The 22938-nt window shown below is 35.0% G+C and overlaps 1 protein-coding gene across 2 annotated transcripts in view; it reads left to right on the forward strand.

Annotated features, from left to right (window-relative positions):
• The window catches only part of LOC126974442 (uncharacterized), a 72729-nt gene extending 50511 nt beyond the window's left edge, over positions 1-22218 (forward strand). For both annotated transcript variants that reach the window (XM_050821934.1, XM_050821935.1), the window contains exons 4-6: positions 15685-15835; positions 19934-20055; positions 20168-22218. In XM_050821934.1, coding sequence (XP_050677891.1) covers positions 15685-15835; positions 19934-20055; positions 20168-21280 — 1386 coding nt within the window. In that variant the 3' untranslated portion in view covers positions 21281-22218. The remainder of the gene's footprint in view (positions 1-15684; positions 15836-19933; positions 20056-20167) is intronic.
• Positions 22219-22938: the final 720 nt, after the last annotated feature.

Consider the following 22938-nt stretch of genomic DNA (forward strand, 5'->3'; position numbering starts at 1 on the left):
TTGAATGAATGTTTTAATGTTATCTCTATAAGTTTATGTATATGTATATACAACGCCGCTCGGGGCATTTTTGACGACCTTTTATAGACGAATGGGACGTATAGTTATTTATTGTACTTACTGTAAGTACTTGTATTGTAAGTACTTGTAATTCATTAGTTCGACTGAGTGTAGTAGCATCGCATTGTATTCAAATATTTCAGTAAACAGTTAATTGATATTGTGTAACATAAGATCAAGGGCAGGCTGTAGGCTTGAAAGCAGTGGCTTGGAGGCTGTGCTCTCAACCGCCAAGTGTCATGACACTACCATCTCAATACAATATTGTGTATTTGATTAAAAAAAACGCAAAAAAATGCTGGGAGAGTTTCTTGCGCCGCTTCTTCTTGTGCCATTTGTTTTCGAAGCGGTAGTAGTGTCTAGTATATTAGAAATGACATCAAAAAGAATTCTAAAGGAATTTCATTATAAAGAAATTTTCAGAAAATAAATGCCTTTTTATCTCAACGTGTTGTTAATTTACATTGTTTTGTGCTTAACGTTACAATAACTCATTATGAAACTTGTGTGCTATCTCGAGCTTGTATTATGTACGTGAGCCACAGTAATAGAACAGTACTCTAACTTCATACTAGAGCGCCCGAGCGCACGCACACATACACACGATTTGCACGGCCGCTAAGCAATCTTGGGGAGACAAAACAATTAAGTATCACGCAATACGCCGCAGAGACTGGTCGCTGTCCGAGATAAGTTATTTATTTATTTATTTACTAATAATCCAACAGCTCTATATACCATTACAATAGACTTACAAATAATTTTACAAATATGCCAATTTAGGATTAAGAATAATAGTGACAAAACTATAATAGGTATACATCTGTTATTTTATGCTAGTATTATTACATACGTTAATAATAATATTATTTAAGAGTTGTGTGTGTGTGTGTCTGTGTGTGTATATATATATAGTTAAGTTAAAATTAAGTGATTAATAGTAGCCCGTTCATAATTATCAAGACAGGACACCCTTGAAATATTATAATGTTATAATTAACAACATTTATTGTACGCTATGTATAAACAATTATCTTTTTTTATGAAAATAAGGGACGAGACGAGCACGACGTTCAGCTGATGGTAATTGATACCTACCCATTTCAATGTAGTGCCGCTCAGGATTCCAGAAAAACCTGAAAAATTCTGAGTAGCACTTCAATTACGCTCGTCACCTTGAGACATAAGATGTTAAGTCTCATTTGCCCAGTAATTTCACTAGCTACGGCGCCCTTCAGACCAAAACACAATAATGCTTACACATTACTGCTTCATGGCAGAAATGGGCGCCGTTGTAGTACCCATAATTTAGCTGGCATCCTGTGCAAAGGAGCCTCCCACTTGTCTAGTCATATTTTAAATAAGTAACAGTGAAACAGTGAAAAATAAATATTATTTCTAAAAATTAATTTCTTGTGCCGTTTCATCTATTTAGACTCCATTTGTTTCTGAATGCGGTGATTGTGGTTTTATTCGAAAATAATTCTAAGGCAATCAAGAAAAGAATAATAATTAAGTAAATTACTTTTATATCGAATATTTAGGTACCTATTACATTACAACGAAGTATCTTAACTAGACCGGACACAAAGTGAATGATAAGATGCGCGCGACCACTTTCGTTTTCGCCGACACAATTTCCTCGCAGTGGCAACATTACGTGATCTAAGTTCAAGGCTATCATGTCAATATTGCACGCAGCGCCGGCGGTCGGTTCAACTCTCGCTTTTTTGAGGTTTTTGTCGATTATATTATCTATACTTTATACGTCGGTCGATCTGTTTGTAATTTTATTTTATTTTGCCCACATTTTATGTAAATACTAGCTGACCCAGCAAACGTTGTATTGCCGAAATTAAAATCGCGATACAAAAGTAACTGTTGATCGTAGATGGGGAAAATTTGAAGTTGTATGTATTTTTTAACGCTGACTCATAATCAAACAAATTTAAAAAAAATGTCAAAAAAATTAAAAAAGAAATTCGTGTGGACCACCCTTAACATTTAGGGGGATGAAAAATAGATGTTGTCCGATTCTCAGACCTACCCAATATGCACTCAAAACTTCATGACAATCGGTCAAGCCGTTTCGGAGGAGTTCAATGTTTAACACCATGACACGAGAATTTTATATATTAGATTAGTCTTTAAGTTGCTGAATCAAATTTTACTCTTTTTGCGAAATGAAAACTTCTTTAACGGCCTGGAGTAATTTTCTTGCGATGGATATAACGCGAGTCCTGATCGAAAATTCGTAAGACAGGCATTGTAATTATGGATGCAAGATTTATACTTTGACTTCGATATATCATACGGTCATTGGATCAGTGGTTGAATCAATGTGATTGCGATGCCGAAACACCGCGAGGTCGAGGGATCGAATCTAAGCCGTGAAATATTTTTACAGTTTAGTATCGATGAAAGTTGATTTTTCTGATAGACTTTTTAATGTAACATAATTATAATAGTTAAAAAGTGTTAAATTTTTTGTTTAATATAAATTGTCGTTTCTGTGTACGATAGCGCAATAAATGAATATTGTATTTAACCACATAAATGCTACTACTTTTATACTGATAAATAAAGCAATTCGTGCGAAATTATTCCCTAACCATTCCAAAATATTCCAAAATGCACAACGATAATGTTCCAGTTTTCGCTTTTGGCGGCACTCCCGAAGTGCAACCCGTATTATTATTTTTGGCTTTGTGTTTCTGTACAGCTTTACTGATTTTGATGAAAATAAGAATATTGTAAGAAAACGTTGGTACTTAAATGATACTATAAAGGATATTTGTCATTTTTATTACCTATACTAATGGTATATCATTAAGACTTAGAAAAACTCGAATCGGTTCCTCTTGACTTTCAATCTCATGCTGTTATATATTGACACACTTTTTACACAAATTATCTTGCCCCAAGTTAAGCATATATAGCCTGTGTTATGGGTTACAAGACAATGATATATTTAATGCAATATACTTACTTAAACATACATAAATTCATATAAACATACATAAATACATTTAAACATCCATGACTCGCAAGCAAACATCCATATTCTGGCTAGGTGATAAGTAGTTGTAGGTATTCGTTTGTCTAAATTATTTTATAGAAACACCTTATAATTAAAAAAAAAAAAACTAAATATTCCTTACCTTTTAAATGCTCATAGAGTTGTATTCAATATTAACTTTATGGGTGGAAAATAAAAAAAATTAGGTATTTCTGCTTTATTGTAAGACGCATTTAAATTTCATACTCCACCTAATTACCGCCACCCACAATCACTTGCAACACTAGAGGAATCATAGGAGCGTTGCCGGCCTTTAAGGAAGGCACCCATGTCGTATCGCCCCGGAAACACCACAATGTTGCCCATTACACAGCTTTGTAGCATGTGGCAGAAAGTTCCCTGAAAACCGCACTGTGGAGGAACGCCACACATCCAGGTGGTGGGGATTATATCCTAATTTGTGGCATGTCGTACGAAGATGTAATTCGGCGGCAGAAATAAATAAAATAAATGCGGTAGAAGACACACAATGAATGAAGCGCCGTCTCTACGCAACGCCAAGAGTTCCAGCCGTTCACAGAGCACGCCAGTCGGTCGGCTCAACTCTCGCTTTTTTGTGGTTTTTGTCGATTATATTATCTAGCGTAATGTCATAACACATATTTAAAAAATATATGATATGACACAACGGCCATAGACGTACACGCTTTTATCCGTAGTGTTATATAATTTCATGATGTTCATTGAGTTGAGTCTAGTCAGAATATGAAGATTTGTCACCATCGACTTCTGCGTAACTAGACGAAGAGCATGTTGACACGCCAGATGATACAGCAGCTCTAGTCTAGCGAATACATCTTGTATATGAGGCAAGAGATTCATTGTCTGAACTTGTGCATCCGGCACGGGATGTTTGATACTGATCGTCAGATACGTACTCTCCATCACTAGCAACTGGGTCCTCACTCGATTCAAATAGGACTTGAAGTCGTTTTTGTTATTTTTCATGCGAGTCTCGAGATATTTGCAATAAATTTAGTTACGAATTTAGTACAACAAAATCGAGTTCACAACAAACATTATCAATGTAAATACGTTGTTTAGATTTGCAACTAGACTTTAATTAGTATTTGGTATACATAAAACAATAAAATTTCATTGAAAATAAACAGTAGTAACTTTTTAGATAAAAATTGCGCGCGAAATCATGACTTGGCGAAATGACGCCCATGAGCGTAATGTGCGTAGGGAGAGGACCATAAAAAACGTGAATGTAAGCGTGGAGGTGCTTTATTTGGCGATTTTTTGGAAATTGTGTTGTGACAGTACTAAAGTCTTAATAAATTATACCTGAGGTGACAATACAACATGGCGTTCTTTATGATAGTATGGAAAATCAGTCGTCGTTTGGCGTACTGATTTTATGCAAGTAAAAACTCAGACGTCGACAGGCGTACTGCCGTATCACTTTTAGCTACATAGACGCCTGTGAGCGTTACTGTCCACCAACGTGTTAATTTACTAACTTAATTAATTACTATTTACTTTAACTTACTCATGTATGCAGTTTGAGTATTTATTAGCTGACCCGGCTTACTTTATTTTTCTAAAGTAAAAGAATTTTTCCATAATAAACGTAGCCTAAGTTACTCCTAATTACATCAGCTACCTGCCAATAAAAGTCCCGTCAAAATCGGTCCAGCCATTTCAGAGATTAGCCGGAACAAACAGACAGACAGACAAAAATTGTAAAAAATGTTTTTTTGGTGAATGTATATTCATATACATGTAGTAAAGAACGGTTATTTTAATATTACAAACAGACATTTCAATTTTATTTATATGTATAGATTACTTCAAGTAAGTAGGATGTAATTAAAATAATTTATAAAACAACGAGCTGACCCGACAGACGCTGTTCTATGCATAATAAATAAAATACTGTCTTTTATTAATTTGTCAATAATATTTCATAACACCAAGAATTATTTTGTAAAATATGCTTCCTGTCAATGACGTTCTATATTATGTATAGAACGTCATTGCTCCCTGTTGTTAACTATAATGAAATTGTTTCACAGCAGAACTGTCAAACCGTGCGTCAATAACATCTCTCATAGAAAATATGTCCATACAAAACAAATATTGGAATTAAAAATAATTATGGGTCTCAAATCAAAATAAAAACTATCCTATCTCTCAAGTTGGACTAAACTGCAATCGATGAAGTAATCCCCATTAAAATCCGTGCATTAGTTTAGGAGTCCATCGCGGACAAACAACGTGTCACGTAATTTATATAATATACTAGCTGTCCCAACAGACGTTGTTCTGTAGATAATAAAAAAATACTGTTTTATAGGAAATTGTCAATAATATTTCAAAACATCAAGAATTATTTCTGTTGTTATAATGAAATTGTTTCAGAGCGGAACTGTCAAACCGTGCGTCACTAAATTCTCTCATAGAAATTATGTCCATACAAAACAAATATTGAATTTAAAAATAATGATGGGTCCCAAATCGAAATAAAAACTATCCTATCTCTCAAGTTGGACCAAACTGCACTCCATGAAGTTATCCCCATTCAAATCCGTTCTTTGGTTTAGGAGTCCATCGAGGACAAACAACGTGTCACGTAATTTATATATATTAAGATTAAGATGAAGCTGTAAACGTTGATCTAAAGTAGTGGCAATAAGTTTCTTGCTCTTTCTCCTCATGTCCAAAATGTTGAGTTTTAACATTTTCCGAAGTTGTGTTATGTAGGAAAATGTATAATTTTTGAAATTCATAACTGTCATGTCTTTGACGCAAATGAATAAATTGGATTTGATTTTATACCGAGGTGTATCCTACTTCCTACTAATATTATAAATTTGAAAGTTTGTATGTCTGGATGGTATGTTTGAACTTCTTTAATGCAAAATCTACTGAACTGAACTTTGACGAAACTTTACAATAATGTAGCTTACACACCAGAATAACAAATAGCCTATAATTTCTAAAACTATAGTGTGAATTATACAAAATATAAAAGAAGTGTGATTGTTACTAATGAATACAACTAGCGCCATCTATTATCAACTAGCAAGGAAAAGATCAATACAATTTATATGGCAAAACAACGTTTGCCGGGTGGCAAGTGGGATAATAAAAAGACTTCGCTTAGAACCGTTTGTTAGACAATTTCAAGGAAAATTAAAAAGTAGATTAATACAATAAATACTTATAAATGTAATGAGCAGTAATTCCTCTCTCTAAATGGATGGAATTAAATTGCATAATGCCTATTTAAACAAGGAAAACACTTCAAATTATTAAGATGCCTCACAACAAAAACTACTCGAAACACTATATTTTAGTCTAACAACTAGAATTATCTGCGCGGTAACATTTAGCTTGGCTATGTAACGTGCGCGTTGCTTATCTCTAAGCAAAGTGGCTCTTCATAACTCTAAAGCTTAACACTTACTTTGCAATAAGGCCTGATGTAGACTGTGCGTTTATAATGTCGCATGAATTTTCAATAGGCGTGTGCAAGAATACATTCTAGAAGACACAGCTACTTACTGTCTTTAATATGCAATACATAATAATACTAACATGGTCATTAATTCCACATTAAATAACTATATAGGTATACAATTTTTGTTAGTAGGGAGGGTATATTATGTACACTGTGTTAAAAAACCCTGTATAATAATTGACATGGGTATAAAGTAAAATACACTACTAAAAATAAAAATAATAATATAAACCCCTTTAGATTAAATGCTAGTGTAAAAAGAACATTTCATTGTAAACAATTTCAAAAATCTTGAAAACTCCTGACTTATTTATTCTACCGGTAAACTAAGGTTATCGCCCTGAACTCGGTCCAATGGCGTAAAGCTGGCTTCTCACGCCTTTGTCTGCAACTGTCCTTTGACCGATGCTACCATCGTAAGGTAACATGAATGAAATTGGTGTGTAGGCGGGGAAAAATTAAAATTCCACAGGTGTCTAGACTTAATTGGAATTGAAATAATTGGGTGCGTTACATTACTCTTTTTTTATTTCACTTTTTTTAAATGAGATTATTTCCGGAGAATCAATATTTATAAAATGTACTCATTACTTAATAGGAATATATGCCTTAAGATTTTTTATCACCCAAGGATTTATTTAACATCCTGTATATTTGATTAATCTGAGTTGTTTGTACCAACAATTCTCACATTTAGTGTTTTGAGATAGAGGTCCAAGATTGGGTGAAGGTCTCCTTCAGTTTCATCCACAACTTTCTTTCTTTGCCTTTCTGCATCCAATTTTCTCCAGCTGAATGTGGCTTGCCATGATGATATGCAATATAATAATGATAATTTAATTATAATACATAATTTATGTTTAAAATTATACGCCTATATAATCTATTTATTTTAAACCGACTTCAAAAAGGAGGAGGTTCTCAATTCGATTGATATTTTTTTTTATACATCGAGTACGCTGAGATTTATGAGTCGATTTACGCGATTCTTGCTTCGACTAAAAACCTATCAATAGGTTAGTACATATAAATAATAGTATTTTATTAATATTAAAGGTTTGCATAAGAGCTGTATTAAATTAAATCTTTATTGAGTTATTTTATACTTTTTAGTTTTTGAAGTCAGTTTTTTTAAACGTAGTTTATTTTATTTATTTGCCATAACTATGGTGGAACGCTTTGTCGCACAAAAAATAAGACGGAAGACGCAATGATAGAGTTACCACATTTACGAAATAGTTGTATACAATATTTGGCTGTTGGCATGATTACGTCAATAATCCTCAAAGAAAATTACGTATCATATAGGTTCTGCTGAATCACTACATAGTATAAAACAAAGTCGCTTTCTCTGTCCCTATATCGCTATGTATGCTTACAGCTTTAAAACTACGCAACGGATTTTGATGCGGTTTTTTTAATTTATAGAGTGATTGAAGAGGAAGGTTTATATGTATAATAACATGCCCCGTGTGTTTTTTACCAAACTCCTCCGAAACAACTGAACGAATTTGTTTGAAAATTTGTGTGTATATCGGGTAGGTCTGAGAATCGGCCAACATCTATATTTCATACCGCAAAATGATAAGCGTCACCCACCGCTAAATATATTCTGAGAAAAAACGGTCGAACACTAAAAATAATTTATATGGCGAAACATCGTTCGCCGAGTCAGCTAGAATCTTATAATGAAATATTTTACCGTTACAACAAGCTACAAAATCGCACAGTGACAACTATGCCTTAGCATTAACGCGTACTTACAGGTATTAGGGTCAAAGTTTTATCTTTCCGTTCAATAGGTATTATATTCATGTCGACAAAAAGTTACAATGATCATTTGATATGCGGTGAAAAGTAATGACCTGGTTTATTTGTATCGCTAACAAATAATTCTGCACGTATTTGGTATAGACAATGCAAATGTTACAAAAATGTTGTATAAGCTGGTTACGGAATTACACTTTGATTTTAAGTGTTGCGAAATTAATTGACAAGAAGCTACGGGGTTCCTGTTAGTATATCGTCGGATTACTGCAAGAACTCACTAACTGACTTTCGGTGGTGGTACACTTAGCTGTTACTCAATCTGCATTTGTCAAATAAGTAGTTTTTCTTTTTTTTTTGTCTTCATTATTTTAATAAGTTAAAGTTATAATTTGTACATTCATTTTTTATTTTCTTTTTTTATTATAGATTAGATAGTATTTTTAGTTCTATTTTTCAGAAGTAATTAGGGAGTATTTTGTGTAATTTTTATGTTCACCATAATTGTCGTATACTTTCGAACTACTAATTGTAACATTAGATTAAGAAAATTGTATTGTATATGATGTGGTGTGCTTTAATAAATAAATAAATTAACTGACAAAAACAGAACTATGAATTAAGCCACTTTTAGTTTTAGTAATATTGTTTTCCATATATCATCTTAAATAAGATTATGTTAAAGAAAAGTAAAATACTATTATATTGCTGAATATATTAATGATTGAAACCAATAGAGTTTTTTAAATATTAACAAGTCATAATTTAAAAAAAATTAAAATGTGAAGTTAATGATTTCTTGCCATTGGGCCTTTCATCTAGGTTTGAATTAAGTATTTCTTAAAATAGAAGTCTATTTTAAAAAATACGTATTATTTGAATAGAAGTAATGATTGTTTTTGCGGTAAAAGAGGGCGAACGGGCATTAGGTTTACATGATGGAATGGTTTACGTGATCTCTACCGCCTATGGAAAACTGCACCACCGGAGGGCTTGCAGATGCGTTACTGGCTTTTTAGGAAAAGGTGCGGGAAGGGAAGCAGAGTGGTCCACTCTGCTTACGGGGCTCTGGGGGAGGAAAAGCGGGTAGACCTACGGGACTGTGGTGGAGGTAAAGGGAGTGGGCCTCCGGGACTCTCACGCAGCATTAAGCGCTGTTTAAGACTTTTAACCAAGTTTCGTTCTGAAGTGCTTTTCGTATGTCACATTTAAAAAAACACTAAATAACATAAACGAGTTTTGAAAATTTGTAATTGTTCATTATTTTATTACTTTGTTTTTTTTTTTTTTTTTTTTAAGTTTGCAAAGTGATTTAATGATTTTAATAGAACCAATATTGAGAAAATAGTAACTATCAACTTTATGCATACGTAATAACTTCAAAATTAGAACAGCTAGAAATACGTGAGTTTTTGCATTTATGTAGAGCTCGTTAAGACGATGTTGGCGCGGTTATTAACTGCACTTAATGACTTTTTGCCATTAGTGAGTTTTTGCAGTAAACCGACCATATACAAGTTTAATAGAATAATTGTTTATTTATTTAACAAAAAGTTTATATAAAACTAGGGGCAGGTGTCTCCCATTAAGCCTATCGCCTGTATTGGAAGGCACCGCTCGTTAACCTTAATTCATGGCAAACAAAATGACAAAAATGTATATACTTAAAAGTTATGTATAAAAGTTAACTGACAGAAATATAACTTTAACTTTTATTTACAACCAACAAAATTACAGAAATTTTATACTTTGAAGCTATTTGTAAAAGTTAACTGACAAATAGACATGATTCAGAGAAGGTGGGAAGAATAGAGTTTGGATAAGTAAAAATAAAAGCCTTAATAATAAGATCTCTACCAAGGGTTTAATGTGTCCTCTAGATCTAGAATCCTGATTAAATTTGAGTACGACGTGTATTTCAGTGTCTATGTAATACAGTGTTGAGTCTGCGTCTTCTATCAATCTTACGGAACGGGGATTACGGTTTAATGGAATATTTGTGGAGGAAGATCGGGCTACCTCCACAACTTGAAGACCAACAAAAAATGTTTATTTGAAACGTATAGTACCTACACGTAAATACAAAGGATTTAAACTTTTTTTATAAGACAGACGAAAAAATGGTCGTCAATAGGAACCACAGGAGACAAGCCATTCACTCTATTACAGCAAAGACGATTTTTCGATAGTAAATTTTTGGTGAGAAACGAGCGTACAGGTTACTTGTTTCGTTATCACCGCCGCCCACATTATCTAGCAACACCAGAGGAATCACAGGATCGTTGTCGGCCCTTAAAGAAGTTGGAATCTGTTCATGTCTTGAAGTACCGACCATGGAAGAAGAACTTTAGCTACATAATTTTAAGAGTTTTAGCAAAATTAAACTGCATTCTATATATTTCTAAAACGAATATTATATTTACGTATGGCTTCAACATCGATCAATACTAATGAGAGACACACATAGATACTTAAAGCTTGCAAAATATCCGGATGACGTGAATAGGTCAGTTAGCATTTAATGAACTTCTTTGTTGCATCTGACACAACACCATTTTAGGAAATAATTATTCGATATCTTCCTACACAAAGCTGTAGATGTTGCTGAATGTAACTTATGATATCCAGTTTTTCTTTTTTTGAAGTGAAAACTTCTTTAGCATCGGTGTGATTCGATGAAACGAAAAAGCAAGACGCATAAATTCATAAGATTTTAAGTGGGAAAAAAATGAGATAGGAAGCATTATTCAGTGTTTTGGTACCAGGCCAGGTAATTTAACCCCCAGAAGACTCAAGTTTGCGCGTTTACCACTAAAAAAACCCCATTTGTCGTATCACCGCTACTTCCCTAAAAAGCCTCGCCTAGTATTGGAATACTGGGTCTCGAAATCTCGAGTGATTGCCAATTCTGTGGCCAGATGGCCTTTGGCTTCGAAGAAGCTGGGCGTCATCAATAGAGCACGGCAATACTTCAAGCCAGCCCACATTCTAGCGCTCTACAAAGCGCAGGTCCGGCCACACATGGAGTATTGCTGTCATCTTTGGTCTGGCGCACCCCAGTATCAGCTCGATCCATTTGACCGCGTGCAAAGTAGAGCAGCTCGAATTTTCGGGGACCCAGTGCTCTGTGAACGGCTGGATCACTTGGCGTTGCGTGTCACTTCATTCTTCTGCTTCTACCGCATTTATCACGGGGAGTGTTCCGAAGAGCTGTTTAACCTGATTCCTGCCGCCGAATTCCACCTTCGCACGACACGCCACAAGTTAAGATATAATCCCCACCATCTGGATGTGTGGCGGTCCTCCACAGTGCGGTTTTCTAGAAGCTTTCTTCCACGTACCACAAAGCTGTGGAATGATCTTCCTTGTGCGGTGTTTCCGGGACGATACGACATGGGTACCTTCAAAAAAAGCGCGTACACCTTCCTTAAAGGCCGGCAACGCTCCTGTGATTCCTCTGGTGTTGCAAGAGATTGTGGGCGGCGGTGATCACTTAAGAACAGGTGACCCGTACGCCCGTTTGTCCTCCTATTCCATAAAAAAAAGGCGAACATATTTGAAGAAGAGATTGTCTTATGTATGACGCGAGTGTACCTTAATATATTGTGACGTCATGCGCATGACTATATTACTATATAGACACCAGGAGAACATAAATATGGTAGCGGTGTCATCATGTGTCATCCTATCAACATGTACCAGGACTTCATATTATGCAGTTTAGAGGTTCATGCACTATGCAGGTTCCACTTCTGACATATGTACTTTGTACGCTCGCAATTTTTTATTGCTTCAAGTATTATCTGTACCTTATAGTTCGACTTAAGGGAACGCATTATATTTTAATAATCAAAATATAAAAACATAACTAGTTACTATTTTTTATCTAGGATATCTAGATAAAAAAATATGAAAGAGGAGGATTAACACACAAATAGAATTTGAAAAACAAAATTAATTCTAGAAGTGAGGGTTATCACTTTAAAAAAAACATAATATATTGTTTAGATTTACAAGAGCGACATCTCAAGTCAATTTCCTAAGATGCAAATATTGGGGTTGAGCAGGTTATCAACTGTAAAGTGGATCCTGTAGATGAAGCCACAACCTGAGAGTTGAACAAAGCAAACAGAATTTCATAACGAGGCGGTACTCGAACGGTTAGCTCAGTTGGTTAGAGCACCGGCACGGAACGCCGGAGGTCTTGAGTTCGAATCCCGCATCGTTCATAAAATTTTGTTTTTCAAATTTTATTTGTGTATTAATCCTAGCATATTGTTTAGTACTCTGTAAGTATATGTTTATATAAAACAATTTTTATTACTAATGTTCGTATCGATCTTATAATTTAAAGGAAATCAATAATTTTAAAAGAAAAACGTTTTTCTAAAAAAATATTGTGATTAAATAAGATAAAAACTACTTCTTTGAATTATTGTCTTAAAGAAAACCCATCTTCATATTTTGGTATGAGGAAGCGACCTTGCATGTTGGTATAATTGTTTCACGTTTTGATTCCGATCTTTATGATAGATAATTGTGTGGCTTATGTTTAGATGTATACGTCTGAAATTAGTTTGGCAATAAATCTATTGTTTTGGCATAAGTAGTTGACCGCCAATTATTCTTGTAAAAAAAACTGAATGGTAAATATTTATGTAACAAGTATTTTAATGTCTGTTGCAATTATGTTATAATCAATTCGTTTCAAAGTACTATCTTCGTGCTTCAATAGGGCTGGAAAAACAAGCGCTGGCATATATTTCGGTCAACGGATCAGCCTAACTATCCAAAGTACGCTTCCCCGTAATGATAGTTTTAATTTTATGTAATCATAGTATTGTAAATATAGTTATAACATTTGTTTTGAGACAACATAAGATGTGAGTCATTCAAAATAACAAATGGAATTAATAAATTAGAATTTAATTTGTAAGTAGGCTGACCGAGTGTTTGTATCAAGGTTTATTTGGTATAAAGGGCATTCGTCCCTTTAAATCTAATTGTGTTACTTACTCCTGCTATCTGGGAGGTACTTAAGTGGTGTGTTAAACATCTTATACGATATCTGCACTCTTTTAATGATAAATTCTGCTAAAAAAACATGTTTCATAGGTATATCTTAATTTACTATTCATCAAAGATTTTAACTTAAATAACACGAAACTATTAATACTCACGTAGTTTTTTTAAGCTTTGTAAAAGGGTATAGACACCAATGGTAGTGTAATTACATGAGGAAGCTTGTGAAGAAAATATCTTGGGGAAAGACTATTGATAGAACCATATTATGAATATGATTTTATAACGAGGCTAAAACTTACAAAGGGAAAGAAAAGGAAAGGAAGACTTGCCGATGTTGATCTATCAACAAAATCTAGGTATTTTTTACATTGTGAAATCATTCGGTTGTCTTTTTATCTGTTTAATATTTAACATCCATAATTGTCTAAATTACAACACTTAATTTTTTGTTTATAGCAATTACTGCAGATTAAAGTACATCATAAGATCATAAAGTTATTATGTTTCCTTACATCATTTTCATTTAATTGGTTTGCGTATTTCTTATCCAAATCAGACGGATAATAAAATGACTCCTACACTAACTACTACTCACGACATGCTTCGGTTTTTACAATCCTTAATAACTATTTATTTATTGTGCAATTGGCACACAATGCAAAGAAATAAAAGGAATATTAAAGAATAATTGAATTAATTAATATTATAAATGTGAAAGTTTGTATGTCTGGATGTATGTTTGAACTTCCTTAACGCAAACACTACTGAATGGATTTTGATAAAACTTTGCAATAGCTTACACACCAGAATAACATATAGGCTATAATTTTTAAAAATATTGTGTGAATTATCTATACATTTAAATAAAATTGGAATGTCTGTTTGTAATATTGAAATAATCGTTTTTTACTAAATGTATATTATGAATATATTTACGGTACATACACCAAAATATTTTTTTTTTACAATTTTTGTCTGTCTGTCTGTTTGTTCCGGCTAATCCGGCGACTTTTAATGGCAGGTAGCTGATGTAATAAGGAGAAACTTAGGCTACGTTTATTTTAGAAAAATAAAGCAGTGTCCAAGAAACGGTCTATCTCTAAAAATAATTTATATGAAAACATCGTTTGCCGGGTCAGCTAGTGCATTATATATACAATGTGTGTTAGTAGTTCAGAAAATAGGGAAGTCCACCCATCATTGAATGGGTCTCATTAAGCTTTCTTATCCAAGAGCGCGTTGAAAGATTCCAAAGAACGTGGTATAGGTGCCATGGCTCGGTGGTGGGTGGCAACGGTGCGACGAAGCGGGATCACGACAAGTTTATTTTTTCGTGGACGAAGATTATTACATTTAGGGACACGTATACGACACAATGACTTATGAAGATCTGGAGCATCAACGTATTCTCGTAAAATTCGACACATAATTTTTAGCTGTTCGCAACTCCGCCTCTCCTCCAAGGAATTGAAACCTAAACAACCTAAGAGAAATTTGGTTGGATACATGAAAGGATAATACCATAGCAACGTTTGTGCAGGTATCTTAGGAAAGCCTTCGAACTTTTTCTTATAATAGTCCGTACTTTTTCTTGTACGGATCCCAGATACAGTGTCCAGTTACAACAATTTAATGATGTTGTCTTTATCCGAGCAAATACAGCGGTATGTACATACAATATGATTTGGTATTGATTTAACAAAGTTGTTTATCAAGCCATGCTTAACTTATCAATACCCAACCTTTAACTGTTAGAACATTGCGACATTTGACCACGGTTTCACCTCGAATGTCAATGCAAATACTGTACAGAATTTCGAATTTTAGCCCTTATGTGCTGTTGTTGTAAGGGAAATTCTCATTCCGTTCCCAATCATTCGATAACTAAACCATCGAGAATATCTAAAAATAGATATTGATACATCACTAATATTCATTACAGTGTAGTAAAACCCGTGGTGCGACGACGTGGAAAAAAAATACTCGTAGTCACACTGGTGTTATAAACTGGTGTGACCATGAGTGAAAAATGGTAATTCTATGGTATTTAGCGACGGGATTAGAAGGTACCTCATGTTCCTGTAATTCAGCATTAAAAACTGTTCGATTTGCTATAGCCACTACTTCCAGTTTTGCAGCAGAAACTGGTGTAGTGACCATTATGTTCCGCACGAACTTACACATACATTTAGTATTGCCACACTGAAATCTCATTTTATCGGTGCCTCCTACGGGGTAGATTATACGTTTGTGTATCTTTAATGGTTCTGTATAAATGTTTCAGGTTTACCACATGTGCGACGGGCTGGGTCGTCAGTTTAGCTACTCGTGCCCCAACACCACACTGTTCCAGCAACGGATGCTAGTGTGCGACCACTGGTACATGGTCAACTGTTCAAACTCGGAGAGCGACTACGATGCCAACTTGCTCATTGGTGAGTTACACAGTACATTCAATCAGACCACTGACCGACGAAATCAAACTGTATTTTAAACGAGTTTTATTATTTTAAGTAATTTTACTCACTTTGGGAATGTTATATCCGAATTGACATTTACATACATACCAAAATTTGTGGACGATGTGGAATTCGAACCCAAATGGGGCTCATGAGGTTGATATGGTATAAGGACGGTTAGCTTAGCGGAGAGTGGTGTCAGCTTTAGGGACTACACGCACTTATTCAGCTCTTTTCAGCTTTTGTCCGTAGAAAACAACTATTTTGTATGGAGACGTGTACGCGTCGATTCAGCTTTCCGCGTCCATTCTGCTTTAGCGGCAAACCAGCATAAAATAAGGTTAAATGTGTTTTTATTATGCGAATGCTATAGAGAGCGTTCGGCGCTGTTCCGCCGCGTACAGCGCTGTTCGCCGTCGAATGCGGCGGAACAGCTCTTTACAGGGATGGTTCGCGATTCCTTGACGACAAGTTTCGACCTGTATTGTTCCTGCATTGATTTGACGTAATCATTATGCCCGCAAAGATTAAAGAGTGCAGACGTGATTTAAAGTTATAATTCTCATTCTTACGACGCCGTACGCGGCTGATAGAAGCAGAGCTGTATAAGTGTGACCAAAATCGTTCAGCGAAACGCGAATGGAGCTGAATAAGTGCGCGTAGTCCCTTAAGGCACATTTCCAATCCTGCATCGTCGCATAAATTTTGGTACTATTGAATATTGGCCTATTCTGCTCGCCTATGATAGCAGATACTTATTTACCTACTAACCTTAGGTACTTACCAATGCATGACGGGTTGACGAAAGATTTGAACGTAAAGTGACTTACATTTTAGTTTTGTTTCTTCCTAACTTTCTTCATGAATGCATTCCTATCCACCCTGTTACTCTTAATATTTAAATATTTAAGATGATTAGTAGTCAGTTGATATACTCAAAACTAAATGATCTGTTAAATTATATACTTATTGTAAGCAATTAGCAGACTAATTTGCGAATTCGGGCTTGTTGCCCGCCCCTATGGGATTCACTTGTTACGAAGAGGAATGTTTTTTTAATAGGCTCAGGTGCGAATTCAACTTTTTGCGGATAAGGTTACGGTTAGATATTATCTTGTATAACGTTTGATATAACTTTTTTTTTATGAAAATAAGGGACGAGACGAAAAGGACGTTCAGCTGATGGTAATTGATACGCTCTGCCTATTAAAATGCAGTTCAGGATTCTTGAAAAACCCTAAAAATTCTGAGCGGCACTACAGCTGCGCTCGTCAATTTGAGACATAAGATGTTAAGTCTCATTTGCCCAGTAATTTTACTAGCTACGGCGCCCTTCAGACGGAAATACAGTAAAGCTTACACATTACTGCTTCACGGTAAAAATAGGCGCCGTTATGGTACTCATAATCTAGCCTGCATCCTGTACAACGGAGCCTCCTAATGGTAAACTACCAACAAAATAATTCTTGAGATGGCTTTGAATATCTAGAAATTACTTTATGCAAGATTTAGGTACTAATTGCTTGCCGTAAAATACCTAAAATAATTACGAAAGTAGAGTTAATGAAACTTGTTTTTTTAGAAGATCTAAAATATAATAAATAGAAAATGTTTAGTTTTTAAATTTAAAGAAGTTGTTAATATAGAGCCGTTTATTTAGATACAACACTGACCATTGCCTTGAAGTGCGTACCTAGCAAGGATTATGTACATCTGCTCATTAGCTTATTATTGTTTCATTTATTACATTATCTAGACAACAATCTCAAATGCATTAGTATGAGCATTAGAGCACGCAAGTATACATAATTGCAATCACAAAAAGTGATGGAAATATGAATTAAACAGTTTATTCAACACTCCAAGAATCACGTACCTATATCACCGAGTGTTGGCGGCATTATAAAGGATGGGCCGCCACCTAGTGATTTAAATTTGAAGTACCCACCAATTACGTTGACATTGAAAGGTAGAGTGACATTCATTTTTTGACAGGAAGTTTTATGTTTGACATATTATTATATATTTTGCTCGAACAAAATTGCGATATATTAAAAACTTTTTACTTTTTCGACTAGGTAGTTTTTGAAATCCAAAAGTGATATTATATGCTTTTTTAAATAGGAGCTTGGAGTTGTCTTTTGAGCCCTTTGGATTATTTTCTGTTCCATTAACGATAAATGTTACGCAAACCATCCAGAGACAATTGAAGCATTGAAACGTGAAATCAAAGTTGCCATTGAAAAGATTCAAGCCGAAACAATCGAAAATGTACTGAAAAATTGGGTTGATCTGATGGGACTGCCGAGCTTGTCATGGTGAATGATATTGTGTTCTATTCTTAAATGACAAAGTCCAACCTTTCCAATATAGAAGTTTTACTTAAAGTTTTGAAATTTTAGATCGAATCGTTAGTGTCCAAGTCCACAATAAAAATCTTTTATTGTTTGTAAACAGACATAGTCAACGAAATTCATAGTATTTATGAAAGAAACTAGACAATAAGTTCAGTCACCTTGATGTGTTTCCGCGTGTCGGTTACATAGGAGCGCTAATTATTTGCTTTGTAATATATGAATTATGACTGACTCATCAATAATACTTGCATCGATGTTTGGTTATTGACCTTTGCCTAGAAAAACCTTAGGCCGTTTTGTAATTTGCTATTGCTATTGACAAAGCAAACCCAAATGGTTAGATAGCTAAAATAAAAGTGACCGATTACTTTTTGAAACCTTCTCGAGGTGTGCTGAAACATTATATTGTTGCTATTGAATGAGACTAGCTGTCACGCTTGTCCATGCATATTTATTTTACTTTGGAATAGGGTATGTCCAGATCTTAAATATTACAATGGTCCTCTATCCAGCTTTAATTGAAAGCATGCAAAAACTTAACACTTAGGTATTTAAATATTCATTAATACTATTAGAATTATTTTCAATCAGCCATTTGAATAGTCTTCGCATAAACATTTTGTTTGACAGTATTTCCAAATGCAAGTATAGTGCGGATAAAGTGCAGGATTAATGTTTGTATAATTTAATTTCATATTTATTTATATTAGAGAGGGCAAACTGGCAACAGGGTCACGTGAGGGGAAGTGGGGAGTCAACCGTCCATTGATATTTGTAACACCAGTCAAGAGATGCGCTGCCATTATATAAGTTGGGAATATGCTTGAAGGTCCGTAAAGCTCTGTTCAAACGGAGGCGAATAACGCATGGGACGTGGGACGCGCTTTAGAGCAATTCGCTCGCTCGCTTAGCCTCTCAAAATGACGCGACAACCCGCGTGTCATTTTTGGTTCTTCAGTGGAGAAACATCATGCATTGTGAGATCAAACAATCCCGCCGGGCGTCCCGCTCTTGTTTCGCTTCAACTTGAGCGACTACTTGCGTCAATTTGAACACGTCCATACAAGTTAGCTGACACAATCGGCGCGAGCGGCTTGCGTCCCCCGTCCCGAGGGTTATTCACCTCTTTTTGAGCAGAGCTAGTCGTATCGGTTCGAGAAAACTGCAGCCGGTAATTGATTCCATAAAGAGACTATCAGGCAAAAAGTTCCTCTCAACTCACTATTGTATAATGCCAGATATCAACATGATGTGCGTGGAATTTCGCGCTATAGCGTATCCGAACAACTCCTCCGACTACTCCAAGTGATATTTATACAGCAAAGAGGTGAAAACAGTACTCCATGTGAATTTTGTGAGGCCGAATTTGCTCCTTATAGAGTTGCAGGCGATGGCCTGTATTGAAGTACTGGTTCGCCATAATGACTACTCGATATATCAACGCTGAGTGTGCTGATAATAATATAAACTGTGGCAGTTAGATGAGTGATCTCGAATCGATGGGATACAACAAAGTTGACAATGACAAAAAAACCGTTATGTCCCTATTTGACGTAATCAGTATTCCTATTTCCAGCTTAACAAGCCAGTATTTACTTTTTTTGTTTCCAAAGAATTTGCATCTCATTCTCACTGTCTATTGAATGCCCTTTGTAATTGTTATATTTCATAGTTTATCAGGTATGATAAATATTAAAAAGGCTCCGTCACATTTCAGGACAGAGAGACAAACCCTTCGTGTCTGAGGAGGAGATGCGCCAGAGAACCCCACGACCTGATATACTGTCTGTACCTCCCAACAATAACTTCTACGATGGTCTACGGGAATCTGAATCTAAGGTAATACAACTTAATAACACGAATTTTAGTCCTAACTGCTCACATAATATTTTGTTGAAAATTGTAAAAAGTACTCAACTAACAAAAATTTAATTTTTAAAACTATTTTCAGTTTTCAATACACCCTGGAAACAGTATAGTTGGTATCGCAGACTCCATCTCCAATAACAATGATCTCGACAGCGACAAACAAAACTATCGTCCGCCTTCCTCGTGGTCTACTGGCGTAGGCCAAAGACCAACAGCACCCAGCATATCTGTCGATAATGAAGACGACTCCTCTAACACAAAGACGAATATTTCACCAGATATAACTGATGTTGGGACTAATCATGACCAATTTGGCAATAAAAGACCATCCACGATTCATACCCCGATATTCGAAAACCCAACCAACGTCAACTTACCTTCCAAAGTATTGCTTCCACCTCTAAACCCATCAACAACTACAGAAGCCTATCCGATCGATATAAGACTGAAAAACTCTCAAGATCCTGTCTACAATTTCATCAAACGTTTTGATCCAAATTCACCCGATAATTTAGGAACGTCAATGACTAAAACTCAGATATTAGATATCAACAAACAATTGCCAGTAGGTCAAGACAGTTCGGAAGAAGATCGAATCGAAAGAAAGAACAAAAACTTTGGCAACAACATCAACGTTGTCAAAGGGGATAAAAAGAAAACCACAGAAGAAAAAGCAAGATTTGATACTGTTAATGTAAAGGAAGAACCGATCTCGAATATAAATCCGAATAATGTACAAGCACCTAGTAGAGAACTGGAGCTCCCTAAATTAGATTTCCCCGCAACAACCTTAACTACAACAATGGGACCTCCTATATACTATCAATGGAAATGGGCTGTGCCAGCATTCGATTTAGAACTACCTAAGGTTGCAAATTTCACAAACATAAGCGATTCTCCACAACCGAAACCGGGAAAGAGACCATTCAGTAACATACCGAGGACCACGCCTCGCACAATAGACCTTACACCAAGTAATACAGAATACAACATAAGTTCATACTTTGTTCCCGATTATGTGTTTCCTCTGGACAGTCCCCATCCAGGGTACGGTGATGAAGATGCCCGGACTTCCTTCCAGGTTGACGTGTCGCGACCAGGAAGATCAAGCTATGGTGAAAATCCTAAATGCCCTCATTGTCATCCAGCATATGTAATACCAGGAACATGTGAACCATGTATTGTGAAAGGATAACTTATTGTAAATAATTATTATAAGACTATTACAATATTGTTACCGAATGTCACAAATTCTACCATTTAAATGAATTAATGGTAGGTATTAAGAAAATTCTTCATATAAAGACTGTATTAGTATGCAGTGTAACCTAATTAGATAGTTGACAATCAATACATCGCATTTATAAAAAAAATAATGTTAAATTAATTAACTTTCTACCTTATTCACTGTTAATTTATGTTCTTACCTTTTAACTTTTGTTTGCTACGAAGAATGCCAATCCTTTGGGATCTTTTCAGCACTTAGTGTGATAGATATAATCGTAGATTCAGTAATCATATTTATATTTAAACTTAAAAAAGCAGTCAGCTTAAATCTTCTTACTTATTCCTTGATATTTTAATCTACTTACATTAGTAAATATGGTAGTGCTTACCTACCTACCTATCTATATAAAAGTGTATTTTTCTCACCTCGATGTTAAGCTGTCTTTTAGTCCCTGGTACGAGGGACAAAAGTGGTCGATTCTCTCCCGGCTAGACGACTTTTGTCCATCGTACCAGTGACTAAAAGCGAGCTTTTCATCAGGTGGGAAAAAAATCGTATACGCACCACGTGAGATAAGTAGGACATTTCCACCCGCGATTGTAACCGTTCCTTCGGCTCGGGTGTCAATATTCCGCGGGTGAGAATTACCTACTTTTCTCCCTAGGTGCGTAATATACCTACTATTATTGATGTCATAATCCAAGAATTTGTCTTGCCATGTATCGCCAATTTAGTTTACTCACAGTTATTATTGTGTTATAATGAATGAAAAATTCGTTAAATGTTTATGTGTTCAATAAGTACCTAACTACCGGTTTGTTATAATTATAAGTAATTGTTAATAAAATGTTATGAAAATATGTTATTGACTGTATAACATATTATTCATGAGAATATTAAAGTTATATTTGTTTTATTTAATTACTAATTACCATAGATAGACATTAAGTTACACTATATGATTATATACATATTTAATATCAATAAACGTTTAAAAAATCAACAAACAATTTTTATTTTCCTTGCCTAACATACCTACTGTGTATACAATTAATCTTTTATGGTAGAAGAAAATAAAAATACTTAATCATGTATCGCTACGCTCAAAAGTAACACAGATAAGAATAATAATACATAAACGGTTTTACTAAGTCTTATGACCTTACAACCAACCAAGTTATGTTGTTTGTCCACGATGGACTCCTAAACTAATGAACGGATTTTAAATGGGGATTACTTCACGGAGTGCAGTTTGGTCCAACTTGAGAGATAGGATAGTTTTTATTTCGATTTGAGACCCATAATTATTTTTATTTTCAATATTTGTTTTGTATGGACATAATTTCTATGAGAGAATTTAGTGACGCACGGTTTGACAGTTCCGCCGTGAAACAATTTCATTATAACAACAGGGAGCATTTTTTACGAAATAATTCTTGATGTTATGAAATAATATTGACAAATTAATAAAAAACAGTATTTTATTTATTATGTGTTTTTTCACTTGGCGTTGCGTAGAGACGTCGCTTCATTGTGCGTCTTCTACCGCATTTATCACGGGGAGTGTTCCGAAGAGCTATTTAACCTGATTCCTGCCGCCGAATTCCACCTTCGCACGACACGCC

This window comes from Leptidea sinapis, chromosome 32, assembly GCF_905404315.1.
Source record: "Leptidea sinapis chromosome 32, ilLepSina1.1, whole genome shotgun sequence".
NCBI classification, from domain to species: Eukaryota; Metazoa; Arthropoda; class Insecta; order Lepidoptera; family Pieridae; genus Leptidea; species Leptidea sinapis.